Source organism: Plectropomus leopardus, chromosome 7 (genome assembly GCF_008729295.1).
Source record: "Plectropomus leopardus isolate mb chromosome 7, YSFRI_Pleo_2.0, whole genome shotgun sequence".
NCBI classification, from domain to species: Eukaryota; Metazoa; Chordata; class Actinopteri; order Perciformes; family Serranidae; genus Plectropomus; species Plectropomus leopardus.
Genome location: NC_056469.1, coordinates 29,136,106 through 29,162,096, shown reverse-complemented (window position 1 = coordinate 29,162,096; position 25,991 = coordinate 29,136,106). Strand labels below are relative to the sequence as shown.

Sequence of the window (25,991 nt, the reverse complement as noted above, 5' to 3'; positions counted from 1 at the left end):
AGGCGGAGAATGAAGTCGAGCTGGAGAGCGAGAGAATGAGAGGGGAGGAAAATCACATCCATAAAAGCATTAGGCATCTGTTTATCATTCCGGGGAGGGCTCCCATGTGAAAACAGCATTAAAAAGTCATGACTGAAGTGGCAACAGCGCGCTGACAATCACCACATTGTCATCTCATCAGGCCCGAAGCTCAGAGCTTAGCAAAGAGGAAGGAGGTCCCTTTACAGACACCATTAACTATTGACATCATCATAAAACTGAGATGTGAATATCAGAACATAAAATAATAACATTAGACTTGTGGAGACACATTATGGAGCCATGTGATGAAATGAGCACGCAAGCTGCATTTAATGCTTTCATAAATAACAATGAATGACGGATCAATGATAAACCCACTGCCTATAGGAGGAGGCGAGATCAATCCATTTATTGATTATTTAAGCTGATAAATGTTTGGATGTTCATTAAGATTTTCCCTTTTTTTGTTTATTTACAGATATTTTTAAAGATTTATTTACAATGAGAGACAGACACGCAAGTGGAGAGAGAGCAGAGGACATGAATCAAAGGGCTCTGAGCCGGACTCGAACCCAGGCTGCTGCGATGAGCACGCAGCCTTAATGACAGGGTTTCCCACACACTGATTAATTTGTGGCAGCCCGCCACCATATCATCCTTCACATGTGTATTTAATTAAATTTCTGGAGCTGGACTGCTTATTAGGAGCGCTGTTGGATTATTTATCTGGGTTAACACTGGACGTGGAAATGCCCTGATAGGTTAATTGCTGCGCAGCTGACCGTCAGCAGTCGTCTGGCTGTTCACACCAGAAGTGCATTTCTCAACGGCGGTCAACGAGCAGTTCTGCTGCTCTGCTCTGTTCATCACATGCAGAGCTTCGTCTCTGTTTGCTTGTGCGTGTGTATTTGTTTGTGTGTCTGCTCATCTCTTGCGCTCTCTGTTTAGACACAACCGCCAAACATGAAAGTATGGGATGCATATTTTACCATGTATCCTAATCAGATCATTTACATCATATTTAATATGTGCTTTATATCATTTACAATACATTTTCAGTGTGTTTGCTTGCAGAAAAAATAAAACTGGCTTCCACTTCCACTGTGAACCCAGTGAAATATATACCATTTAGTTATTCACAGCACCACTCTTGGAGCGGGGAGCGTACCTTGAGCAAAGACTGAGCAGCAAGAAGTCAGGCCTAGTGAAAGTTAATTTGTCATTTATTCTATTTGTAGGCCAATTTCTTAGAGCGACAGCACTCTCATTTTGGTGTCGTCTATAGTTTTTCCCCAACCTATTTTTGTTTGAAAAAGACAGGATCCAATGGAAGTGCACACCTCACAGTCCAGTGCTGGGTCTAGAAGCTTGCTTTCAGTCGCCTCTACAGTAACTGCTCATCTTATCCACACATCTGAACTGATCAGCTCCAAATGATCCGACCACAAACAGACTGATCAATTCTCAAACTCTAAGCTAAAGAATCTGCTGCTAGGGGAAAGAAATAATCAAAAAACTCTGCTTGTGCTGCGCACACGAATCCACAAAAACCTTCAAACATCCAAATGCAGAAAAGGAAAACATGATCATTCACCTCTACAGTAGCTGCTCCTCTTATCCATTGATGGGATCTGATCAGCTCTTATTGATACAAACCCAAACAGATTGGCTGATTAATACTCCAACTAAAACTCAAGAAAGAGCTGCTGAAAACAAAACAAAACAAGTGACTACGCCTATGCTGTGCACACAGAGCTGCAAAAACCTTTGAATTTAGAAGAGAAGGAACACGAAGGAGCACAAAGACAAGCACACACACACACACACACACACACACACACACACACACACAAACAGAAAAGAAATAGAAAGGATAGAAAGTTTGCTGATTTGTCATCCCATCGTCAGCTACCACCACCCTGTCTCCGTTTTATTTAGTAATAGAAATCGAGGTAAGTGCAGGAAACTCTGGCAAAATGGCCGTTATCAAAAAAATGTTTAAAAAAATGTTTGTCTGCTTTTGATCAAAGCAGAAAACCTCCTCCGGCAGTTAAAGTGACAGAAACCAGTTTTTCAGACATTTTACATCAATTACAAAGTTACCCTCTGTCAAGAGTGTCAGGAAATGGCAGCGAGAATTTGTCTAAAGTGGCTAAAGTGAACATAATGGCAGCTATTTCAGTGTAAAGTGCATCCTAGGTGCCTCGGTTTAAGATGATTCACTGGCTATTAACAAGAGCTGAAAAATGTTTATGACTGACGGCTGCGTTTAGCACTGTACTTTGGAGGGGAAATGGGTACAATTTTAAAACAATTCCTACCACAGGGCAAGGCAAGAGCTCCGTACAAGCATCCATCCACACACAAAGATAATACATAACTCACACTGTGCACAGATTTCTTTCCATATCTATATGCTCAGCACTAAAGTGCAGAGCTACAGAGTTACGTGAGACTGCACCACAATAAAAGTTTGTGATATGCCCTTCGAAATTTTATCGATTTTATTTAACAGTTATTCCACCAGGAAGTCCCGTTGAGAGCAAGTTCTCATTTTTATAAAGAAGGCCTGCGATACGACTGTTGGTATCACAGCACCGCAGGCGCCATAAGCATCAGAATTTATGATTCACACAAGACAGCAGCTTGTGCTGGCACTATTATGATTTGGACAGAACTGCGTCCAGGGATCTGCATTTTAGAAAATCAAATCTCAGGACGTACTTGTGGAAAAGCATGAATATTTTATATACAAGCCTGTTTCTGTGCCTCCTACTGCTCCAACCAATCATTATACTAACATGTACTTTTCTGTGTTTTATACTAGATCATCAATTTGTAATGTTCAGCACATCCCAGAGGTTGTTTTGAGAGGGTGCAATTATAATTTCTATTCTGTTTTGCCTACAATGGACCCCTTATTATTATAATTGTATGTGCTATATGTCTATATATGTGGCTATAGTAAGTAAGTAACTAAGTAAAGCATAATTTATAAAGCACTTTTTACATGCAGTTACAAAGCCCTTCACAAACACACACACACACACACACACACACACACACACACAGATGTCTTTGAATGGTAAAAAGTCTTTTTGGGCTGCAGGGCATCATTAGCCACTATATAAAATAGGCTTCAATGCCCGGCACACTTTCTGGGGGTCTGATCACTTCTGCCTCCAAAAATGGAAATTCAAGATGGCGACAACTAAAATGCATAAGATAAAATGCAACATAAGACCTCAAAGTGTGAGTCCACAAACCATTGGGTGACGTCAAGGTGGCTACATCAATTATTTTATACAGTCTATGCCAGCTATCGTCAACTGGCAGTTGGCAGTTCACATACTGCCTGCCAAATGTTCCCATCTGGCTCGTTTCTCTATTTCTGATATCTAGCATTATTTTTTTCTATTGAAGCCTTCCCAAAAATAATTTTATTAGGAATGACTGACCAACCAAAACCATGAGTTTGACCCTTTGGTTCTCCTCCTTTATAAATCTACCTTTCAGCTTATTCATGGCTTACAGAATCATTATGTGCAATAGTCCACCTTCCACCCTCTCTCCCTCTGTCTCTCACACACACATATCAGTCTGTGTCTCTGTCGTGTCTCAGTCCAGATAATTTTGCCACTATATGGCATAAAGCTGGCAGATTGCGGGTCAAGTCAGGTTTGGGTGGTTGATTAACCCACATTTATCCTGGTTACGGGGTGCAGGTTGGATAGGCGAAGTGGAAATGAATTTCCGTTTTTTATAAATAAAATGTGCCATATCTACATGCGCTCTCATCTTTTTTTAAAAAAAAAACATTTCTTGCATGGTCTTATCTAACACTTCCATATATTTTTTCCAAATGATCTTAGATAACATTTTATTGACTTTTTCGTATTATTTAAAATAAATGTACTGTATTATTACTTAATAACGTAATTAAACAATTACAGACTAATTTAGTCTAAATACTTTTTTTTTTTTTTTTTTTAAGAATTTGAAAGTCCAGCCCCCAGAGTGTATGCTTAAAAAATTCTGGCCCTTGGACAAATGTAATTTATGACCCTTGATCTTTCATTTTATTTAGCTATCTACTTAAAGAAAATACAGCACAAACATTAAAGGGCATTTAGTTATCTCTGAACTCTATTAACTTTTATAAACAACCAGCAGAAATTGTGAGGAGAGGTGCCCTTGAGAATGAAGCTTTTAAGCTCATGCGGTTGAAATGTTTTGACAAACTGGTCAGTTGCCTGTTTTGCTCTGAAACAAGCAGGAAAGTGTCTTCTGGAGGCCAAAAATCCAAGCACGAGGCAAAGTAATCATACAGGCGCTGGCACTGATTAACCCCCCACAGATATACTACAACCATTCTGTGCTGCGGTGCAATAAAAATCGTATTTATTGCCACTTTAAAGTTATTCAGCGTTCCACAGACTGCTCTTAGCAGACAGCAGCACCCAGAAACAGGAGTTTAAGCGTGACGGTGTCGTTTCTTTTTTGGACTCACAGCAACGTTGTAAATAGCCATCCCCACGGCCCGATGGTCATTGATCTTTTCTGTGGAGACAGACTTGGTCTCGTAAGCCAGAAATATTCCCAGCAGCAGCAGCAGACCCTTGTAGCCATAAACGACACCTGCAGGAAGAGAGGACAGAGACAGTGAGTGAGTGAGCATGAAAATTATATAATGGGTGTGTGTGTGTGTGTGTGTGTGTGTAATGATACTGAGGCAAAATTCAGGAAATGTACAGTCTATGTATAGAGCATTGTACGGAAACAAATGGAGGTCAGATGTTTTGAGATTTTAAAGGACGAATGATGAGATGGAAAACTGGCAGCAGAAGAACTGATCCCAAAAAAAACAAACCACAAAAAAATAAATTAATTAATTGTGTTGTTAGTCTTTACTCTAGCAGTTTTATCTTTTCATCTTCTAAATTAAAAAAAATAATACTGTCCCATTTGTCTTCAAATAGAGAAACCAGATACTGTGATTGTATCAATACAGTTATAGTAGAATTTGTATTTCTTTTAAGTGGGGTTGCATGAGGTACTTATCCATAGACAGTGTATTACATACAGTCAGTGTCAGTCAGGACGGCATAAGTTTGGAGAATCAGGCAGGAGCACCGACACAGAAGCTAAGCAATCAGCTGCAGAGGTGAAACATATTTTAGCCACCTAAAAAAGATCACTATCGGCATAAGTGTACATTTTAATTGTAATATTTTCAGCTCATTGACCTTACTGACAGACAGCCCTTTCCGATCGGGAACTGAAACTGTTTTATCCATCTACGCTCTCTAACAAAGCCACACGACTCCATTGAGAAAAACATTAGTTTTAGCTGGCTAAACAAAGGAGCTGCTGGTCTACCGCTGCCTCGATCAGTTAGTTAGTTTGTGTGATTGTGAGACTTTGGTGAATCTGAACTAACCCTTTACAAAAAGAGATCACATATTACACTGATTTTGTTCTCTCTTCAGTGGCTCCCCATTATTTCCACATACATTTTGAAATACTTGTGTTGACTTTTAGATCCTTGCTGGGTCAAACACCACAATACAACACTGGCCTCCTCCTCCCATATTCACCTAATCGGCCACTTAAGTCATCACAACAACAGTTACTGGCTGTCCCTCAGACCCGCTATATAACTCGAAGTGACCGTGCCTTTTAAGCAGCTGCACCCAAATTATGAAACGCTCTCCCCTTGTCGCTGCAATCACTCGATTTGTCTGAAAACTTTATGAAGCAGCTGAAAACATTTTTATTTAGACAGGCTGTTTGTTAGAATGCATCATACATTGAAATAAAAATCAAACAAAAAAACAAAAAAGAAAGAAAGAAAATATAAATAATTTTTTTTTTTTAAAAAAATGAAGATTGCATTTTCATTTAAGGTGCAGAAGGTCTCCAAATATATATTTGGAATGGCTACCAGGTTTTTCGAAACCTCTCAATTGCTCCCCCCCAATAATACTCTAAATATAGCGTACACTTAAATCAATATCGATTTTTTTTTAGATGGCTAAAATATGTTTTGCTGCTGATCTTCCATGTCCGACTACAGCCTGCTTCTCCAAACTGAAGGTGTGCCAGCCGCCATCCACATTATGTAATACACCCACTATGGATTTGCACCTCATAAAACCCCACTTCAAAAAATAGGAACTATCCCTTTAACACTGACAAACACCTGCTGTTTGGACACACAGGATTTATACAATTTATTATCGTACGAGGAGAGCGTGAGAGAGGACGACATGCAGCGTATTATCTTTATTATTATTATCTTGTCTTTGAAGCAACTAAGAAAATGTTGTGTGCGTTGCAGGATGTAGAGATGGATGCAGTCTTAGGGACACATTGTGACATCAAAGGACAGAAAACCTTGACGATGTCTTAAAACGCCTTTGGAGCAGGTAACATTGTGAACAGCTCAATGCAAACACTGAGTGAGTAAGTGACCAAGATGTGCCGAGGAAGAAAACCGAAGGAGCAGACACAATAGAAAGTGGAGTGACGAAAAGGGTGAATATGCTGAAAGCCAGTTAGACTGACAGAGAAAAGAGAATATAACAGTGACAGCGAGTGAGGCAGCGAAGAAAAGAGGATCTGTGACTGAGTAAGTTCGACACTTCTTCAGACTGTCCATTGTCTCTTTATACCGCCAGATATTAAAGCACCATCTTTTCTTCTCTCTGAAAGGAAATGCTATGGGGCAATGGCCCAGTTTGTGACCCACATTATTTGAATTTCAGCACCATTATACTTTCATAAGAGCTGCCACGCTAAGAAAGACGGCAGAGAAACAGACAGGGAGGGAGAAAGGAACTGTGTGGGCCGACAAAAAAGAGAAGCAAAGAGGGAGAAAAGAGGAATCAAACGTAAACGGAGGGGGTGGCGGGGGAGGAGGGAGGAGGCTGTGATATGAGGCCTGTTTAATTCAGAGTGAATGGAAGTGACGCGTGTACGCATATGTGTCTGCATATGCACGTGTGTGAGATTATTCAAAACCAGAGCAGGGCAAAAAGTGATAAAGAGACAGATCGAGATACGAGAGGGCAAAAAGAGAAAAATTTTACCGAGCCACGTGTTCATCTTCTCTGAGCTGCAGTGCTCCAGCAAGGGCTGAATCAGGACATCCAAATCTTCTTTAGGGGACTCCTTAGTGAACTTCTACTCGCGTGGCAGACAGAGGGAGAGAGGAATGGAAGGATAAAGAGATAGAAGGAGAGAGAGAGAGAAGGGGAGATAATAAGAAACGATGAGACAGCAGCACTCCGGAAAAGGAGGCAAAAAATGCACAGCAAGCACAAGCCCCGGTGACTGCACGGTTGATCCCCTCGAGTCTGGTCCTTCCCGAATGTCAGATATAGATGACTGAATTAAAATAAATATCAGATATCAAATAAATATGAAAAATAGCTATTTTAATATAAGGTTTGACTGTAGATAAAGTCCACACAGTGCAGATTAAAGCTGGTGATGACGTGTACAGTCTACTGTGGTTCCTAAAAAGGTAAAAATGAGCTGTATGTGTGCAGACTATGTGCACAATAGTGACTCAGTTTTGTGTCTGTTCCAGAGTTTGATCATATGCTGAGATCTGCCACTTAAATTTTACACAGCATAAAAGGATTAAGGTTTCTGAGTCTTGATTCCTGAACATTGGACATCATTTTGAACAGAATGAACTCTGTTTCGTTTCTGGCTCTGCTTGACGTAGCTCCTCCAGCTGACCACTGGTACTGAAAATCAAGAGCAACACTAGGCGGGTTTTCATTACAGATTTGTGCATAACTTAAACAGTATTTTCGAAATGTTCCCCTCTCATTATAACATTCCAGGAAGCATGGCGATAGATGTTCAAAACATTAGCACGTTTATTTGTATTGCAGCCACCGCACTAGCCGTCATTATTTCCAATCGAAGGCGACGTCGGCGTGTTACGTGATTGATAATGGAAAGGCAAGCCCCTCATATGAGGGAGCAGCCACATATGAGGGTTTTCTGAGAGGTGATAGTCCACGACTTCACAGAGAAATCGTGGATTCAAAACTTTCGGATGATCTGCTCAACTTTTTAAGAGTTATGCAATGCAATAACACCTCTTGTATCGCCTGCTGCATCATGCCCGAGGGAGACAGCTCCAACCGACAAGTGCATTAGTCATATCATCATGTGATCTATAAGAGCAAAAAAAAAAAGTGATTCCATTGCAATTTTGTGAAGTATGGCTTTTTGGGGTTAAATGGGCCTTTTTTCTCAAAACTGATGTGTTTCCATTAGGTATTTGTTGTATCACTGGCATCACAAGCATCACTTGTAGTTATGAACACACAGCAGAGTTTACCCTTCTATTATATTTGGGGAGGGCCGCCCACAACACCGATCCGATCAGTTTGGCCCCGTTCACCTGACCAGAAACATTGTTGTTTATGTTTTAACCCAAAGTTTTAGGACTTTTAGTCCCAGATACAACTTTTCTAGCTACTAAATGTTACTAAAGATCATCCTTTCTGTGCTTCCTCTGCAGTATAAAGAAAACACAAATATGATGACTAGTGACTAGTTTGCAACAAGCAGGACAGATATATATATATTGCACAGTAAACTTGGTTTACTGAAGTTGCAAAAACTTTGAAAGACTGATTTAATTTCACTGGTCATTTCAAGTTGCAGCAACTTTAGTTAATATAACTGAATATTGAGTAAACTTAATTAGATAGTAAATAGATAGTAAATAAATTAAAAGTAGTAATTATATTTACTTAAATTTTTAAGGTAATTGGTTTCTTAGCTTATAAAAGTAAAATGAATATTTTACAGTGTGTGAGAATTAAACAGTCGGACGTGGGCTGCTGCTGGTCGCAGGGTGAACTCACTCTGCAGCCTGCAGCTCAGTGTGATCCTGATTTTAGTCTTGTTTGATACCTGCACTCATGAAATGCTCCTTCGCCAATCTATTGGCATCCCCTCTCTCTACAGTCGCTTGATTCAGCACTTAAAATATTGATTAAAGCAGTTTAATCAAGTCAAACAGTTAGACCTTTAAAAGATAAATGTTTAATAATTCATTTAACACGTTTGTTTGGCTGCTTGACGAATGCTGATTTTTGTTTACAGTAATGCAGGTCATAAATATCACTGATATCTATCCTTGTTTTGGATCATGCTCTCTGACTCTAAGATAAATCAAAACAAAAGAAGATTTCCACAGAGCAGGCGCGGTGTCTCATCACCGCGTTATCGACTCGTGACAGCGGCTGCACGGTCTGTGCAAACGGGCGATGACACACACATTATCTCATCTGTCTTTCGTACTCTACCTCCACCGTAATGTGCAGAGGATCCACAATCTGCCAGATCATGAGTGACAGGAAGTCGATAGCCAGCAGCACTCCAACTGTTGCGTAGAGTTTCCACGGCTCCAAGTGTTGCTGTGTGAGCAAAGACACACAAACACACAACAGTCGTCAATATCCAAGGGCATCGCGAGCCAGTCCACAAACAAAGACAAACAACCGGGACAAATAATACGACAGGCGTCCTTGTGATTTCTGGATGACTGGACACGAATTGTCTTTCTGTATGTGTGTGTACAAGTGTGTATATTTTCGGAGCAGCGGGAGTTTGAGCGCGTGTGTGTCACGCGGAGAGCAGCGGCAGCTATATTTGCGCTGCCACCTGAAATTATCATTTCTACACACTGAGACGACACTGCTTTTGTGTGGACAGTCTCTAAAATGGCCAATATCAACTCTATTATTCTTAACTTAAGCTATAATGGAAGCAATACAGCCGTAACCGAAAAACACGCCACCAAGATGAGCTCTCCTTTTGCGACTCCCTCCTCTTTATTTCTACACATCTTATTTATTTATTTATTTATTTTATTCGACCATGCTGGCTTACTCCCAGCACCTCCAACATAGTAACGCCCATTCAAGCGTGCAATGACTAAAACTGAAAAATAAAATAAAGAAGAAAACACATTACACAGTCCTGAGCGCCTCTTCACTTGAGTTGCATGAAAAATGATTTGAAAAGCGCTCATTCTCCCCTCGATTTGTGAAAGTTTCTTTAAATACTCATGCAGAGCTCTCTGGCAAATTGCCCTTCTGTGGACATGTAGAGAGTTGAAAGTCAACCCGATTCGTTGTGCTTTGGCTCAAATAATAAACCCCCTGAAGGTTGGATTTCTGCATAGAACTTTAATACTCATCCATATTCATAAATATTCCATAAATGGCTTAATCTCTTATTCTTCTGATTAGGTCTTAGAAATTCCCACAACACATCGCAGACTGGCAGTATCTTGCTGGCTCCAGGATACACTAGTATCTTCAAGAGGAGGCGCGCGCACACACACACACACACACACACACACACACACACACACACACACACACACACACACACACACACACACAGACAGACACAGACACACAATACATTCACACCAGCATGCAAATAAAGCTGATGATGAGGGTATCAGTGTGCCCCAAATCTGCATGTTTCTATGCATAAATATTGCATGTGTGTAGGTGCCTGTGTAAAGTACAGTATCTGTGTCAGTGTGTGTCCAACACCCTTATCCCCGCACTCTCGCTACAGCCCCACCACGGTGAAGGATGCCGAGCTGGCCTCTGAGCAGCTTATGTTACTAGGGAGCCTGCAAAGTTTTTAACTTAACTTTTTTTTATCAGCCGGCGCCACACACGCTGCGTGGCCCGGCCTGCCTCTCCCGTCCTTTCTCTGCTCTCCTGAGACCGCTGAGAGGCTTATCCCTCCCTCACACTCTTCCTCCCTACCTTCTTCTTCTCCTTCTTTTCGTCCTTCTTCGTGAAGAGGGTGTGCACCCACCAGATCTTGGTGAACATGCTGCCGTACGCCAGGCTGAAGCCGAGGCCGAGGAGCCACAGGCGGAACTGAAGGAGGGGAGAAGAGGGGAGAGGAGAATTTTTATTAAAAAGAGGCAAAGGAGAAAAATAACTAATAACATTGATAGTGTTACAAAAAAAAAAGGTTTTTGTAACACTTTTACAAATTGTTTTCATTTCTTTTGTGTTTGTTTTGTACAGAGTTCCTCCAAAGTCCTGAAAAGTTATATTTTTTCCTTTTTTGCACACAAGAAAATTATCTTGTGGGAACAAGTTATACTCTTGTTCACACACAGAAAACAACTTGTGTGCACAAGTTTAAAAAAATCAGTTTTTGGGACTTCAGGGGATTCTGTGGTTTAGTTTCTTTTGCTGAGGTTTTGTTTTGTTTTGCTCATGCAAGACTGGAAGATGGTGGTTAAACAACATTGTCATGTAATTTCATGTGAAATGTGACTCAAAGGGCATGACACAAACTAAAAAGAAATTAATAAATAAATAATCAATTAATACGAACTAAATTCCCTGAATTGTGTCTGTAGGTATTCTTTCAAGGCTGCATACATCCCAACAACCGCATTTAACTCAGTGGTCTGAGTGCACAGCAAAAACTGAAAAAACTTTTCTCTGGACTGCGGCAGCTGGACAGTGAAAGTTTAAAGACATTTTAGTAAGAAAATCAACCTGAAGCTGTAAAAGTGCCAGAGATAAAATTAGAAATTTAGAAAGTGGAAATGAGACCTTCACCTTTGTTACAGAACTACATAAAAAAGCAAAATATATGCTAATTTATTAAATAGATAGATAGATAGATAGGCAGACAGACAGATAGATAGAGTAGGTAATGCAGAAAAAAAGAGATAATATAAGTTTTGTGAAATGGAGAGATTGCAGCAGAAACAAAAAAACAGCCAGAGTAGAAGGTCAGAGGCAGAGTGCAGGAGAGAGGCAGAACAAAGCATGAGAGAGAATAACTGGACGGGGACAAAGAGCAGAGAAACGACAGAAATGGAAATCTCCCTCTCGCCTCCACAACAAAAAGACTCAACATGGGTGACAGAGAAAGCACTCCCACTCCTCATTAGTGCTGGGATCCCATCGCCTGTGCTATTCTGGCAGCCGGAAAATCATGTCTGTGCCACCGAAAACCAAAATACATTCAAATGGATAATGAATTATGTCAGCGTTTAAACTTTCATGGGCTTTCATCCACGAGGTTTGCGTGACCAAACTCCTGAAATGAGGTTTGCAGGTGTCTGCTTGCCACAGGCAGGAACATCACAACTGTCAGGGCTTCACAGCACCTAAATGTGGGCTCGCTTAATGTCACAGGGGTGTCGGGCTTCACTAAAACTGACAGCTGTAACTGCAGAGTGCAATATTTGTGGCATATGTAAGGTCCAGGAACACTATAAATACAACAAACTAATTTTAATGAGAGCAAGTATGTGAACGATCATGGACTGTTGACAGAAATTACAAACTTTTGGATGCTACACCTCAAACCTCCAGGGGGCGACAAGTCACTAGAAATTCGTGCTGTGCAGCCAAAACATTATTTGATAACTTTTACATTGACAGCTTCATTTTAAATTCTAAAAAGTTATCAATTTTATTGCTTGAGAAAATGAAATATCATGATATCATTGACCGAATATCTCTATATAAATATTGTGACAAAATTTTAACTGTTAAAATATTGCACATAGCTACTGTGACGTTACACATTGGTTTGTGGTGTGCCGTTGTGAAGACAAAATTTTGGCATTTCAGTCAATACTAATCATATTAGTAACAATATTTGTTGGAGAGGGTGGAGCTGTGAAGGAGCGAGGGGCGGATCTAACTCACATACTGTGATGACGCCTCGCAGACAGCCCGTCACTCAAGCTACCCTGACCTTAAATATGTGTAACTTTGGGCTTTCATAAAATATAAACAGGTGAGTTGTGAAAAATATTCATCCCCTATACAGTTGTCACAAATGTTAAAATTGGCTATAGAGACTGAAACTATTTTATGTAGCAGGCTGTAAACACGTCTGTTTCTGCTGTAAAGTTAGACATTTTAACATAACAGTCTAGTGGCCATTTAAGGAACTGCTGATTTTGGCACTTCAGCGTTTGCTTCATTTTTCAGACTAACGCTGCTTAGACAATAATGTCTTGCACTCACACAATATTCTCTTATTGTTGGTCCCCACGGTTCGCACAGAAAAACGTTTAAATATGCCACCCTTTCTTCTTGGAATAATTTACAGAAGGACCTGAAATTGCCTGAGCTGATCACTACGGGGGAATTAAGGTTGCGCTTGAAAAAGAGATTTTAAATCTCAATGAAAGGATGGATGTAAGTGCATCGTGATGGCCCGCCAGCAGAAGGAGACATTAAAAACAGTGATTTTCAGTCTGTGTTATATTCATTCATTATGCAAAATAAGTAACAATGCTCCGAATTAGGGTTGATGCTTTGTACATGTTCACTTTGTCAATAAAAAAGAAAAATCAGTCTGTAGCAGTAATCATCTTGTTGGCCGATTCCTAATTTCCTTTTAAAAGCCAGTATCTATCAATACCGATGACGTGCCGATATTATCATGCATCCCGAATAAAATGTTCAAAAAGTAGAATTTAATCTCTTCTATACTTCTGCACAAATATTGTAAAAATGGATGTTTTGGCACTCATATCAAATTGATGAAACCAAATATTTGCAGACAGTGCCCAGGTCTACTCCTCATCCTGCCCTCTGGCTCTTTCCTCCCTGTGTGTGTCCCTGTCTGCTGTTACCTGGCAGACAACAGGGAACTGAGATCTGTGGACGTGGTGACCGTCAATCCCCAGCGGGAACACTGCAGCCAGAGCCATCATGCAGCCCACCGCTGTCATGTTGTTCAGGTACGGCTGAGAGTTCTGGATGTAGCTGAAACAGAGACAAAAAAAAACATTAGAAAAACACTGGTAATTATAATTTCTGCTTCAAAGAACAACTGGTGAATTTATAAGTAAATAGGTGTTAATTGTGCTGCCGACCTTTCTGTCTGCTCTCAGAAATGTCAACAATTACTATTAATTGCTCTCATGTTTTTTTAATTTTTTTATTTAATCATTTTTATTTCGTGTTTCAGACAGTCTGATGAACAAAAGGTCCAAATATGGATCACTGCTCTTCCCTGGGCAGCTCCTCTAATGTGTGAATGACAGTCATTAGTCTAATTAATGTGAATCGCTGAACAATTCAACGCCTATTAAAAGCGGAGAAAGTGACAAAGAAAAAGAAAAAGAAAATCTAAGAAACCGGAAACAAAACAAGTCGAGCTTGGACATGATTTAGGGCAAGAGGAACCAAGAAAGTGACAAACTGAGGATACTCAAATCAGGCTGTTAACAAACAAAACACAGTCCTTTTTGAGTGGACAGCTGATGAATACTATTCTCCCACAATGCAATGCACAAAGGAAATGCTCACAGCTGGGAAAGGATTAAATCAAAATAAAATGTGAGTGGTGGAGAAAAAGCTCTGAAAGATCTTGGGAAACAAAACAAAACAAAACAAAAAAAAGCATTCAATTCTGAAAAAAGACATTTTGGTTTCTGTTTGCAGAGTTCACTGTCAGTGATATTCCAAACTCACAATTTAAAGCTACAGTTGGTACCTTACAAAAATATGTTTTGTCCTATTTGTTAAAAATTTCACTACATCCAGACAGTAGTACACGAGACAGATATTCCACGGAAAAAAATAACGTTCCTCTGCCTCCTGTTTGGGTTTCTAATGGCTTTTGCAAGATTCAGTCATGCCTGCAGGAAAACAGCCAATCAGAGCTGTAGATGTTGCTTGTGTTAGGTTTTGCTTTCCACTTTTGCTGGCACTGGCACAACGCTTCTAGGGCCAAACTGGTGACCAATTAATTGATCAGTGAAAGAGCAGTGTACATCAAGATGGTAAGTGTTACCATTAAGACCATAACACAACAAGTCAACTGCAGTCCATGTCGCCGCAGTGTGTCCCACACAAAGACTGTATATAAAGATGGAAAACAAGAAACAAGAAACTGCTATTTTTGAGGTAGAAAAGCTATAGAATTTTGCTTTAAGTGTTAAAATAAAACCATAAAAGTGACAGCATGTTGCTGAAATGAAACTGAAAGTGCTGGATGAAGAGAGAGAGGAGAGCCGGCATCAGGGCGAGGCTGACCCGACTTGGACCGAGAGCTGTTCCTCTACCAAGCCTTCTTCTGGCTAATGTCCCGTCGCAGAAGAATAAAGTGGATGAGATTGAGGCTCATTTAGCAACAGGAAATCAGAGCCTGCTCAGTGTACATCTTCACAGAGACATGGTTAATCCCTAATATCCCAAATCGAGCTATTGCACTGGATGGGCGGATCTTGTTCAGAGCCGACAACACCCAAGACTCCAATACAAATTCAAAAACTGCACTGCAGGAATTTAATTATGCCATCAGCAGCAACATGCCCAAGCAACTAGATGGAGTTTTCATAGTAGCTGTTGATTTTAATCAACTCATCCTTCAACTGCAGAGATGTAGCAGGATTAAGGACAAATTCTAATGTTATTTTTTAAACTTCATTTAGAAAATGTTACCTGGTACCTTGTATGTTTAATTAAATTGAAAATCTTGTTTACTTTCTGTACTCCAAGTCGCCACTGGCAGGAAGCCTCTGTTTACCATGATGACGCTGCCACTGAGTAGTTTCCCAGCGCGATCGGGCAATATGTGCATTCATAAGCAGGTTGTAGTATTTTTCCATCATGTTATAAGGCCTCCTCTTTTCTAACAGTCATTGTTGCCCTTCATGAACAGTACTTATGTAAATGTACTTTATTACATTCCACCACTGGTGATTTTTATCCGCTTGAGACAATGAGCTGATATAAATGCTACTTTAAAGACAATTTCCGGTTTATAACTTCAGATTTAAGATGTTCGATATAATAAACTCTGTGCCAAACACCCACCCACCCAGCAAAGCAGCTTTCCTCTGCCCCTCCACTCGAGCTCGAGCTGTAGGTGTGCCTTTTATTTTCTTTCATCCTGTTGACCTGCCCTTGTGTTGCCTCGAGGCCACACTGCTTATTTACTGTACAGCCACACACCCGTAGGGCCTGCATACACACACACACACACACACACACACACACACACACACACACACACACGCATGCACACTGGCCCCAATCCAACCTTTGATACCTCTGAAAAAACCTTTAATGCTGTTACATACCATGAATATGAGATGTTCAGTGCGCTGCAGGAGTTATTTTGTGATGTGGAGTGCTGCTTTCTTCCTTTTATGCACCATGTCATTGGGTTGCTTTGATTTGAGGCAACTAATAGAAGAAAAACTGGCATCTTTTTCTCTTGTATGTGGATGTCTCCCTGAAATATAGTTGAATATTCTGGAATACAAACTTGTGTGATTCTGAGGGACTAATATCTGATATTTGTTGCTGATATTCAAGCTCACCAATCTGTGATTACACTTCACTGGACACATCAGAAGATCATAAACCAGACTTAACAATAGGTTATATGGAGAATTTTTCTAAAAAACGATGTGGTATAGACTCATACAGAAGTAATCCCTCTCATTCGTCACCTATGACCCTCTAGAATTGTGTGGGGGTGTATGTATCTGCTGACACTCTGCCCTCTACTTACTCTTATTTTGCAGTGGTTGGGACGATCCTGTGCACAGCGCTCAGGTGAGGTTGGAACTTAATAAAAAGGTAACAACCAGGAGCAGATATAGCAGGGCGAAACCCCAAGCGGACAAAGCTGAAGTCGACCTTTACTTTCACTTTCACTGGCAGATTGGTTGTGTCCTTATTCTCTTGACTGAGCCCAGCTCTCATTGGTCAGACAATTGCCGGTGTTACTTCAACCCTTTGAACCTCTGCAAATTTAGTTGATTTCTTTCGAAAACGTGGGAAGAAGGCAATGAGCAACTTCAGAAGAAATGACCAAAAATTTAGCACAAAATTAGTATTACCTTAAAATCTGCATTAATAAAATGGAAAAACAATCAAATTAAAACAAATTAAGGGAATTATCTAAATAAACAAGTGCTTAATAATAATTATAATGATAATGTAACATAATTTTAAGGATATAATTATGATAGTTTACTGGACATTTTTCCCTAGCTTTTCAATAATATACATATAAACAACAATTTTCTAAATCAAGTTTTATTGTTATTATTTATTTTATTGTTATTTAAATTTGAGAGAGATTTCTTTCCAGGTTGCTTATTGCCTTTTTTCCAATGTTTTAGAAAGAAATCAAACAAATTTGGCCATAGAGATTGAAGTTTTAAATACTTGTCCTTTCAATCCATGTTTTAAAGGCTCAATTAGGCCGTGTCTAAAGAGTTTCTTTTCCCAGCTGTAAACGCCAGCTGTTGTTGTTCAGCACTTGTATTTGACCACTGTGACGATTGGTCTGTGTGGTATTTGTCCCGCCCCTTCCCCACTGTGATTATATGGTTGGTGACTGTGACAAGCTCAGCCTTGTATCCAAAGTTAAACATTATTTAACTCTCGTTTTCTATCGGAAAACTAACAGATAATCACAGAGGACACATTGCCAGATTTGTCGTTATGGATTTATTTTACTTAATGTAGATATTTTTTCCCTCTTTGACCAACTGATTGGATGAAGAGTAGGTAGAATTTCAGACGACCAAGATTCTCTTGGGTTGAATAAAGCTCTACGAGCTATATTGTTTACAAACAGTAACCGACAATTCCTGCATAGTATACCTTTAAGTTGGATAGATTGCATGTTTTTTTTGCTTTTCCACTCTTTATGTTTGTCCTTGGGAGGCACAGTGATAGCAATAACTTGGATAATCATGAATACAAAGTTGTCCTCCGAAGAGGGAAGTCATCATTAAAAAGATTTTTAAAAAAGCTGAAAATAATGAGAATTGCTAGTTCAACTAAAATGGGGCCTCTAAGGTTAAAGCCACAGTTTTGTTACGTGAAGGTCACCTGTTGGAGGAGCGCTGAATGGAAATGACATCCTGTAACAACCCAGCTGCTCCAGCAGAGCTGATTTGCACTCCAAGTGCGAATGTCAGTATTTGTAGGATGTGAGACAGAAAAAAAATAATTCACATGTTCAACAGAGATCCTCCGCTCTCTTGAGGTTAATGTAAATGCTGAATGGCACCTCTGCTTCTCGAGTTTAGGGACTACAAAGTTGGTGATTTGGGTGTGGCTTTTCTCAATCTAGCAGCTGGTTTCATTGTCACAGCTTAAGCATAGCCCTAGACCAAATGCAAATAGACTTCCTTTAAAAACTGCCTTTTGATCTTGGATTTCTAAGCTTAATACAAGTCTGTGAACCCGCCGCAGCATATCTCTGATGTCTTTCGAACATAGTATTTTTATGTTTGACCCGGGTCAAAGTGATTTAAAGTCCCATAAGACCGTGAGCTTATCAGGAGTTTTTCGGAAAGCTGGAGAGGTTTGTTCCTTTGGGGATCTCTGGCTGGCTGCGGTGTGCCAGTCAGGCCTTCTTCCAGCTTTGATTATATTTCAAATACAGTTTCACCGAAGGCTGATCTCAGCAGCCAAAACACTATGAGTCAGATCGAATCAAATCAAATTTATTCAGTAAGCTGTTTTTACAAAAACAGTTTGCCACCAACTGCCTTGTTAGGAGACAAAAATACATAACCGATCCACTTTTAAAAACAAGAAAAAGTCAAATGCAATCAAAGCCTAGAATGAGCAGTCCTCTGGAAACCCTGTGACACTTCTTAAAGCAGTTATAATCCATGTTTTTATAATAACAATACACCAAGTGATAACGTGAAAGGAGTTGCTCATTTTGATGAACGCATTATCACCTGAATCTGCAGCTTCTCACAGCTTTACCGAGCGTTATAGTGAGTTTAAGCCAAACAGGAATGAATGAAAAATGAAACCAATGTGGATGTTAAAAAAAAAAAAGAAAAAAAAAGGGCTCTAACAGCCACTTGAGGCTGGCTCCAAAACAGAGTCAATCACCATAGACTCCAATGTTAAAATGCCCAACTTTACAACATGTTTGCAGTCTGGTACTAAAATTGATATTGGTCTCTCGCTAATTTCAACATTCATGAAAATTGTTCGGGCCTTAATTGTTATAAAACTTACCTGTTTACATTTTGTTAAGAGCTAAAGTTAAGCACATTTAAAGGTGGGCTTCTTGACAGGGTGCCTGCGAGGCATCGCTAAAGTCTGTGAGTCAGATCCACCCCTCCCCCTCCACTGCTCCAGCATCTCGACCAAATATGGTTACTTTTTTTTAGGGCTGTACCCAACACAGAATTCTGTCAAATCAGATCTGGTCGTTCGATATGAACGATTCGGTTTTTTTTTCCCCATATAAAGATTGAAAGTTTTAATAGGCTCAGCTGGACATTCAGTGACGATCAAAATAGTCTAGTAAACACGTTAACAGCCCTGTTGTAAATGTGCAACATTTTTTGCCAACACTAAGTTGCTGTGAGCTGTAAATTTACCACTTTGCAATTGAAGAGAGACGTTTTCTCTCTTCTCTCCTTCTCAGTGCCGCTGCAAGTTTCTGTAGCAGCTTGTACCAAAGAGGAGCATGAAAATCAAGAGCGTTCACACTGCAGCGAAAACTGGGGACCAAAACTACCCCCGATGTAGAAAGCATGGCACACTAACACACAAAAAATAAAAAACGATTGCTAAACCTGAGCCAATTTTATTCGTATGAGAGGTTTCCAACTGATGATTCGAGTCTCAGAGTTTCAAGGGGCAGCCCTACCACTTTTTGTGTCACTTCGTAACACAAAGCAAAACTCAATTACTTCTCCAAAACTTTTAATAATACCATGATTTTTCCAGGCCTGGAAAATGAGATTCATATTTGCTTATAATTTGACTTAAACAATTAACTGATTCTTTTATGTTATCCGATAAAGTTTTATTCAATCAGCTAAGCCTTGCTGCTTTACAGCAGCTGTTTTTAACAGAAACAGAGTGTTTTAGGCTTATCACTGTGGGCCTGGAAATTCAAAGATAAGCATTAGTGGACTCACCGGACGTTGCCGTTGTAGATGTTGAAGGTCAGACAGACGATGCCGAGCAGGATGCCGAGGCCAGCGAAGACGGACACAGCTGCAAACAGCTTTTGGGATAAGAACCTGTACTCTTCGATCACTACCGTCCGATCAGCCGGAGGTCCAGCTCCTGCAGAGGACAAAGAAATGTGAAGCGATAAATTACTTCTGGTGCCATCATCTCCCAGGACACATCCCACATCCCACCGCATTAATGAAATAATTACTTTGCTCAAAGCTCCTTTCTCACCTGTGCACAGGTGAAATTCTCTCTCAGGCTTTCTTTTCATTTGTTACATCAGCAATTATTTTTCAGTGTACAGTTTAGTTTAATTTTTATTTCGGTGTCATGGAAAACATTTAGCCCATCACACACGGATGACAAGAAACTGCTATGATACCAAACATTCATCTTCCAGTGATGAACATATACAAAAAAACCCATAGGAACAAAATAAACAAACATAAAGTGCCTCTATATTCTTTCAAATAAGATGTACTCTGAAAAAAACTGCTACATGTCAACAGTTTATCTTGATAAAGAGCTCTATTTCCTGAAGTAACAAGCAAATTTAGATGTTTATGTGAAACTCAATCTTTGCGCATCATCAACATTTTCAAAATCTATGTTTTTGATCTTACAAAACAAAAGTATTGAGCAGATCTCAGTAAAAAGGGAAAAAGAAAAGAAGTATAACTAAATGAAACAATATAAATGTTTTCCAGAGTGTCAACATCCACAGAATTAAAACTGATATAATTTTCTTTAATACTGAGCACATACAGGCAACGGTGGAAAGTACATTTATTCTTGTGTACATTAGTACAATTTTGAGGTACTTGTGCTTTAATTGAGTATTTCCATTTTATGCCGTTTTACACTTACTTCCTGCACTACATTTCAGACAGAAATACTGCACTTTTTACTGCACACACAAATCATCAGTTTATAAAATGTTACACCTTAAATTAGTGCAACCTTGACCAGCAACAACATTTAAGTATTTCTAACATAATAATACATCACAAATAAAAATCCAATAATAAAATAGTATAACACTCTGCATTATAAGTACTTTAACTTTTGATGCTTCAAGTGCATTTTGTTGGTAATATGTCTGTACTTATACTCAGAGGAACAGGGTATAGCATTTATTGGCATCTAGTGGTGAGGACTGCTGATTACAACCAGCTGAAACTTCTGATAAGATTTCCTTCAGTGTTCATTGTTCAGAAGGTTTAGACCCACAGCCGAATTATCCATAGAGGTCTCTCCCTTTCAAAACCAAACGAACCAGGAAATTAAAATGGTAAAAATACTGAATAAAGCGATTCTACATTACAAATCAGTTTTGTTTTTTTTTTTAGCTGATGGACTCATCACAGCTGGATAAAATAATATCTGGCTGTCAGGAGGTTTTTAACGCAGAGGTTTCTTGCGCTGTTGGAATATATATGCAGTTTGGTTATTTAGAGCACGACACTGTTGTAGCGCAGAGTGTACTGTTGTCACAGACGGAGCAGTAGAACACCAAGCGCAGTGAAAGTGAAACCTAACCATTCATTGTGCTGGGTCGGATCAACTGTTCAATCATTACTGAGGGGATAAAAATAACTTTCGCCTGTGCTGCATTCATAGACCCACAAAAACAAATTTAGAAAGGGGCCAAAGAATGATAAAAAAAAAGGGACACAGAAGATCCCCCCCTCCCGAACAGCTACTGCCACACATAAATTCTAATTGTGTGGGAAACACTGCATGAACTCCACCATCTCAATAAAATATTGATGACGCTGAAGCACAGAGAAGTAAAATGAACAACCAACTTCATCTGTTAGCAATAATCCATACTTAAATGTCATTTATATTACTATACAGTAATGAAAAGTAATAAGCAAGTAGACAACTTTGGTGTTAATCAAGTGTGAAAAAGTGTGTGTTTATACAAACTACCCAATTATTAATGCTTGTGTGGCTGAAAACCAGGAGGATTTCTCAGTGAGGACGGTTCAAAGAGGGGCAGATGGACAGGGAGCCTTGTTTTACCCTCAACAGCCTCTGACTATCTGTCTGTCTATATCTGGGACTGCTTGCAGATTTGTGTATCTGCGTGTGTGTGTGTGTGTGTGTGTGTGTGTGTGCTCCTGAGTATGTCAGTAAAGACTGTATATATATATAGTACAATATGCATGATGAGCACTGATACAGAAAGCATGAATGCACAGAGGGGTGCATACGAGTGCAGGGGAGCATTTATGTGTCTATGTTAAGTGTGATTAGTGTGTGTGTTTGTGTGTGAGAGGAACAGAGGGTGACAGTGTGTGTGTGTGTGTGTGTGTGTGTGTGTGTGTGTGTCAGAGGGGAAGCAGAGCAGAAGTGTCAGCACTGCGTGAAGCTGATGTGTCAGATGTCAGAGGAAAGTGTCAGGGTGTCGCCCCCTCGAGGGTCTCAGGGTGTCAACACGCCCATCATGCTCTCTGTTTGGATGCTTGTCACCGCCGCCACACAGCCGAGGTGTGTGTGGTGTCATCTGACTGAGGAGTGACGATACATAAAGGGTTTCTGCAAGATTCACCGAGTTTTATTTAATGCTTTAGAAGACCTTCTTAATACCACACTGAATGGAATTCAATAGTAGTTTCACTATAACACTGGCTTAAGCAAGCATGATGGAAAATCAGTGGGGACAATACAGCAAATAATAATTTAATGTTATATTTTTTTTTCCAGTACTACCCAGCATGCACACTAATATTCGACTGAATATGACAATATTCTGAATTATTGACATGAAAGCATAGTCAGTAATTTCTACCCTCCCGAGCTTTGCTTACTTAGGAAAAGTGTCAGCAGATCTTCAACTAATTCTTAAATTAAACTCATGAAAATCACTTTTTGCAGACTGGACATGCATAGCAGTGACATAGAAGTGTGATTCACATCCTCTCATTGATAAATGGTCTTTGGAAATAAACAGTAATTACTTTTGAAAAGATCACATATTGCCTCAGAGACGGATGCAACACCTTTCTGAAAATTTGGCAACTGTATCTCAAGTATATACTGTCGGTACATCACTGACACCACCACAGGGATGTTATCATTTAGCTACTGGGCATCTTTAAAGAATATAATGCTGTATTAGTGCAGTCTCTCTTTGTTTTAAAATACAATATTAAAACAAAAAAAACAAACAACAGTAATTCCTAATGATGTAATTAATTAAATTAATGCAAGCTGAATCATCATCAATTGCATGAATTCATCAAAGTTTTCCCTAAAATTAACACTGGCACATAATGAAACAATAGCGTCTTTGTTATTGTGGCTAACAGCAGTGACATTGTTGGCTGCAGGTCTGATGGTGATGACTAAAATGCCAAAAAGATTGAACAGGTTCCTCTGTGCACAAGCCACTGTAGCAACAATCACACTTTTAGCTTGTAGGTGTAAAACGTCTCCCGGGAGCCTGCAATAGGCAAAACAAAAATATCTAAGATGTTTTGTGAATTAAAATAAAGAACATTTTGTATTTTTAAGGGCTTTCTGGAGGACTGAATTAAAAGCTTACCTACAGCTATACCTATAGACCTATAGCTGCCCTGGACGCTCTACAATTTAAGCTTTCCACATTGTTCATGTGGCGTAAAAGAAAACGTGTTTTGTGGTTTACGAGAATGTTTTGGGAATTAAGTGTTTGTCTATCTGTGCAATTTACAGCATATACTATACAAACTACATGAGAGCACTTGAGTACACAACACAAGCTGCCATGTTGAACAGTGGCACGAATGTGCAGTGACCCAGACTCATCACATATATGTTTTAAAAAAGGTAGGACTAAGTTTGACATATGCTGCCAGAGTTTTAACAAAAGTAAGAAGTGAGAATAAATATTAAAATGTTGACATTTGTAACACACACACAATTAATATAACTAAAAGTAAAGCCCTTCACACAAAACCTTTCTCAACAGTCTGTCATGTGGCTTGCTTTATGCGTTTTGAAAAATGATTTCATGTCAATATTTATGTAATATAATATTTTTCTGCTGTCTGTATGAAACACCATTTCCCATAAACTTAAGGTGAGTACACAGTAAAAGGCCAGAAGGTTAGGCTTGGGCATGTGGCTCGGTATGTAATATTTCATATCTTCATACATTCCTAAAATGTCACCAGGGTATACGTGGCAAACCGTCTTGGTTACTCTTGCTAGTAATCTAGTAAGTCCACCGTTCCAAGAATCAGCAGCTCAGGTTTGGTCAAAATGAATCCTTAATTCACCAAAAAAACATGCCGTTTTTCCCCCATGGTCTCTCTTTGCCATTGCTGGCCACCGGCTTTTTACAAACCTGTAACTTCTTCCTAAACCCCTATGTGTCACGGTGTCTTAAAGCTCAGCTGCCTGTTCCACAAGTAGAGACACTGCTGTAAGGCTCTGTATCGGCAAGAATCTGGCAATACAATACTTACCACAGATGCCTGCAAGCTAGTTCAGGCACAAAACTCGAGCTGCACCGAAATACACGACACGCCTCATGCTCTGCTGTCATTTACCAAATGCACCCTGTCAATATGGCGGTCTATTTAAACTGCAAAAATCCCTCACTCTCCCTCTGCCTGTCATGTCACCGCTGCCCTGCGTAGTACTGCATGATCTTTCAGCCCGGCCGCCAACCCAGCATCCCCTTGTGTGCTCTGACGCGGGGGTTCAAGATGTTTTGCTCATCACTCCCCAATATCTCTATGTAAAAATATCTGAAGGGAGTGATGATTTCAAAGCCTAGACGCCAAATTCTAACCATGTTTTGCTGCTCTAATAAATATTTCAAATGTGAGTTGTCTGACTGAACCAAGGTCACAATTCATTATATCGGGATATATTGCAATACTGTAAGCAAGGCAATATATTCTAGTATTTTTTAAATTTAATGTTAAGGAAAACTGTTATAAAGACCACTCTAACATATGCATAAAATTTGATAAGTCTATTTTATCAATAAAATCAGAAGAGTAGGATCTGTATTTATCACAAACCCTGTAAGAAATATGTTGTTATGTTGGTATGTCAGAGTCATATGATTGATCACAGCACTGCGATCTAGGAGTCAGGGGTTTAAACTGTATTGATTTTTATAACACACTGTATTACAAAACAGAAAATTGCGATACTCAAGTGTATCAATATTTTCCTACACCGCTACTTTGCTGAGGCCATGTCTGCTACCTAACAGGTAATGTCCGCTGTTAATATACTGTTCATTTGCTCACTTGTTGTCTGCTCATGAAAAGAAATCAGTTTCGCCTGCATATCTCCTACTTTGTACATGTCTACAAACTGTGTTATATCCTGCCATCATGAGTTTGACAGAAAAATCAGACGTGTGGGGCCACATACAGTATATTTTAAACAACAAGCGGGGGGCTGTTTTGAATTGGTCCAAAGGCCACGATTGGCCCCTGGGCCAGACTTTGGACATGCCTATGCTACATACTTGTCCCTTTACAAATAAATGTTAAGTAAATAAATACAAGCTAAAACCGCTTGAAGCCCTAACCAAAGTGCTAGCAGTAAAGTTGCATTGTGGGTAATGTAGGCATCAAGTTTTGACTAAGAAAAATAATTTATGGAAAGAAAAAGGTAACATTTTTGATTTTGCTGCTTTGATTTAAATCTTTTTAAAAGTCTTTTACTTGTGAGTCAAACAATGTTATTGATGTGCAATGCTGAAACAGTGAAGAACTCTTTCATGAAACATCTCACGTTTTTAATTTTGCTTTGAGTCTATTTCTTTTTATTGAATATGACTTTAATTTTCATTTCATTTCATCCTAATTAATGAATTCTATTCTTATCACTCTTTCATGTTTTATTATATTTTAATGTCCTGTTTGTCACCTTTTAATTCATTTGTTTAAATGTTTTTTATTTAACATAAAGCACTTTGGGCTATGTATGAAAGGTGCTGCA

The 25,991-nt window shown here is 39.5% G+C and overlaps 1 protein-coding gene across 2 annotated transcripts in view; it reads right to left on the bottom strand.

The window, feature by feature from the left end:
* Nucleotides 1–25,991, bottom strand: part of gabbr1a (gamma-aminobutyric acid (GABA) B receptor, 1a) — a 95,135-nt gene that overhangs the window by 4,234 nt on the left and 64,910 nt on the right. For both annotated transcript variants that reach the window (XM_042490951.1, XM_042490952.1), the window contains exons 16-21: nucleotides 19,997–20,147; nucleotides 13,703–13,835; nucleotides 10,845–10,961; nucleotides 9,360–9,470; nucleotides 7,113–7,206; nucleotides 4,532–4,659 (exon numbers count right to left, since the gene is read on the bottom strand). In XM_042490951.1, coding sequence (XP_042346885.1) covers nucleotides 4,532–4,659; nucleotides 7,113–7,206; nucleotides 9,360–9,470; nucleotides 10,845–10,961; nucleotides 13,703–13,835; nucleotides 19,997–20,147 — 734 coding nt within the window. The remainder of the gene's footprint in view (nucleotides 1–4,531; nucleotides 4,660–7,112; nucleotides 7,207–9,359; nucleotides 9,471–10,844; nucleotides 10,962–13,702; nucleotides 13,836–19,996; nucleotides 20,148–25,991) is intronic.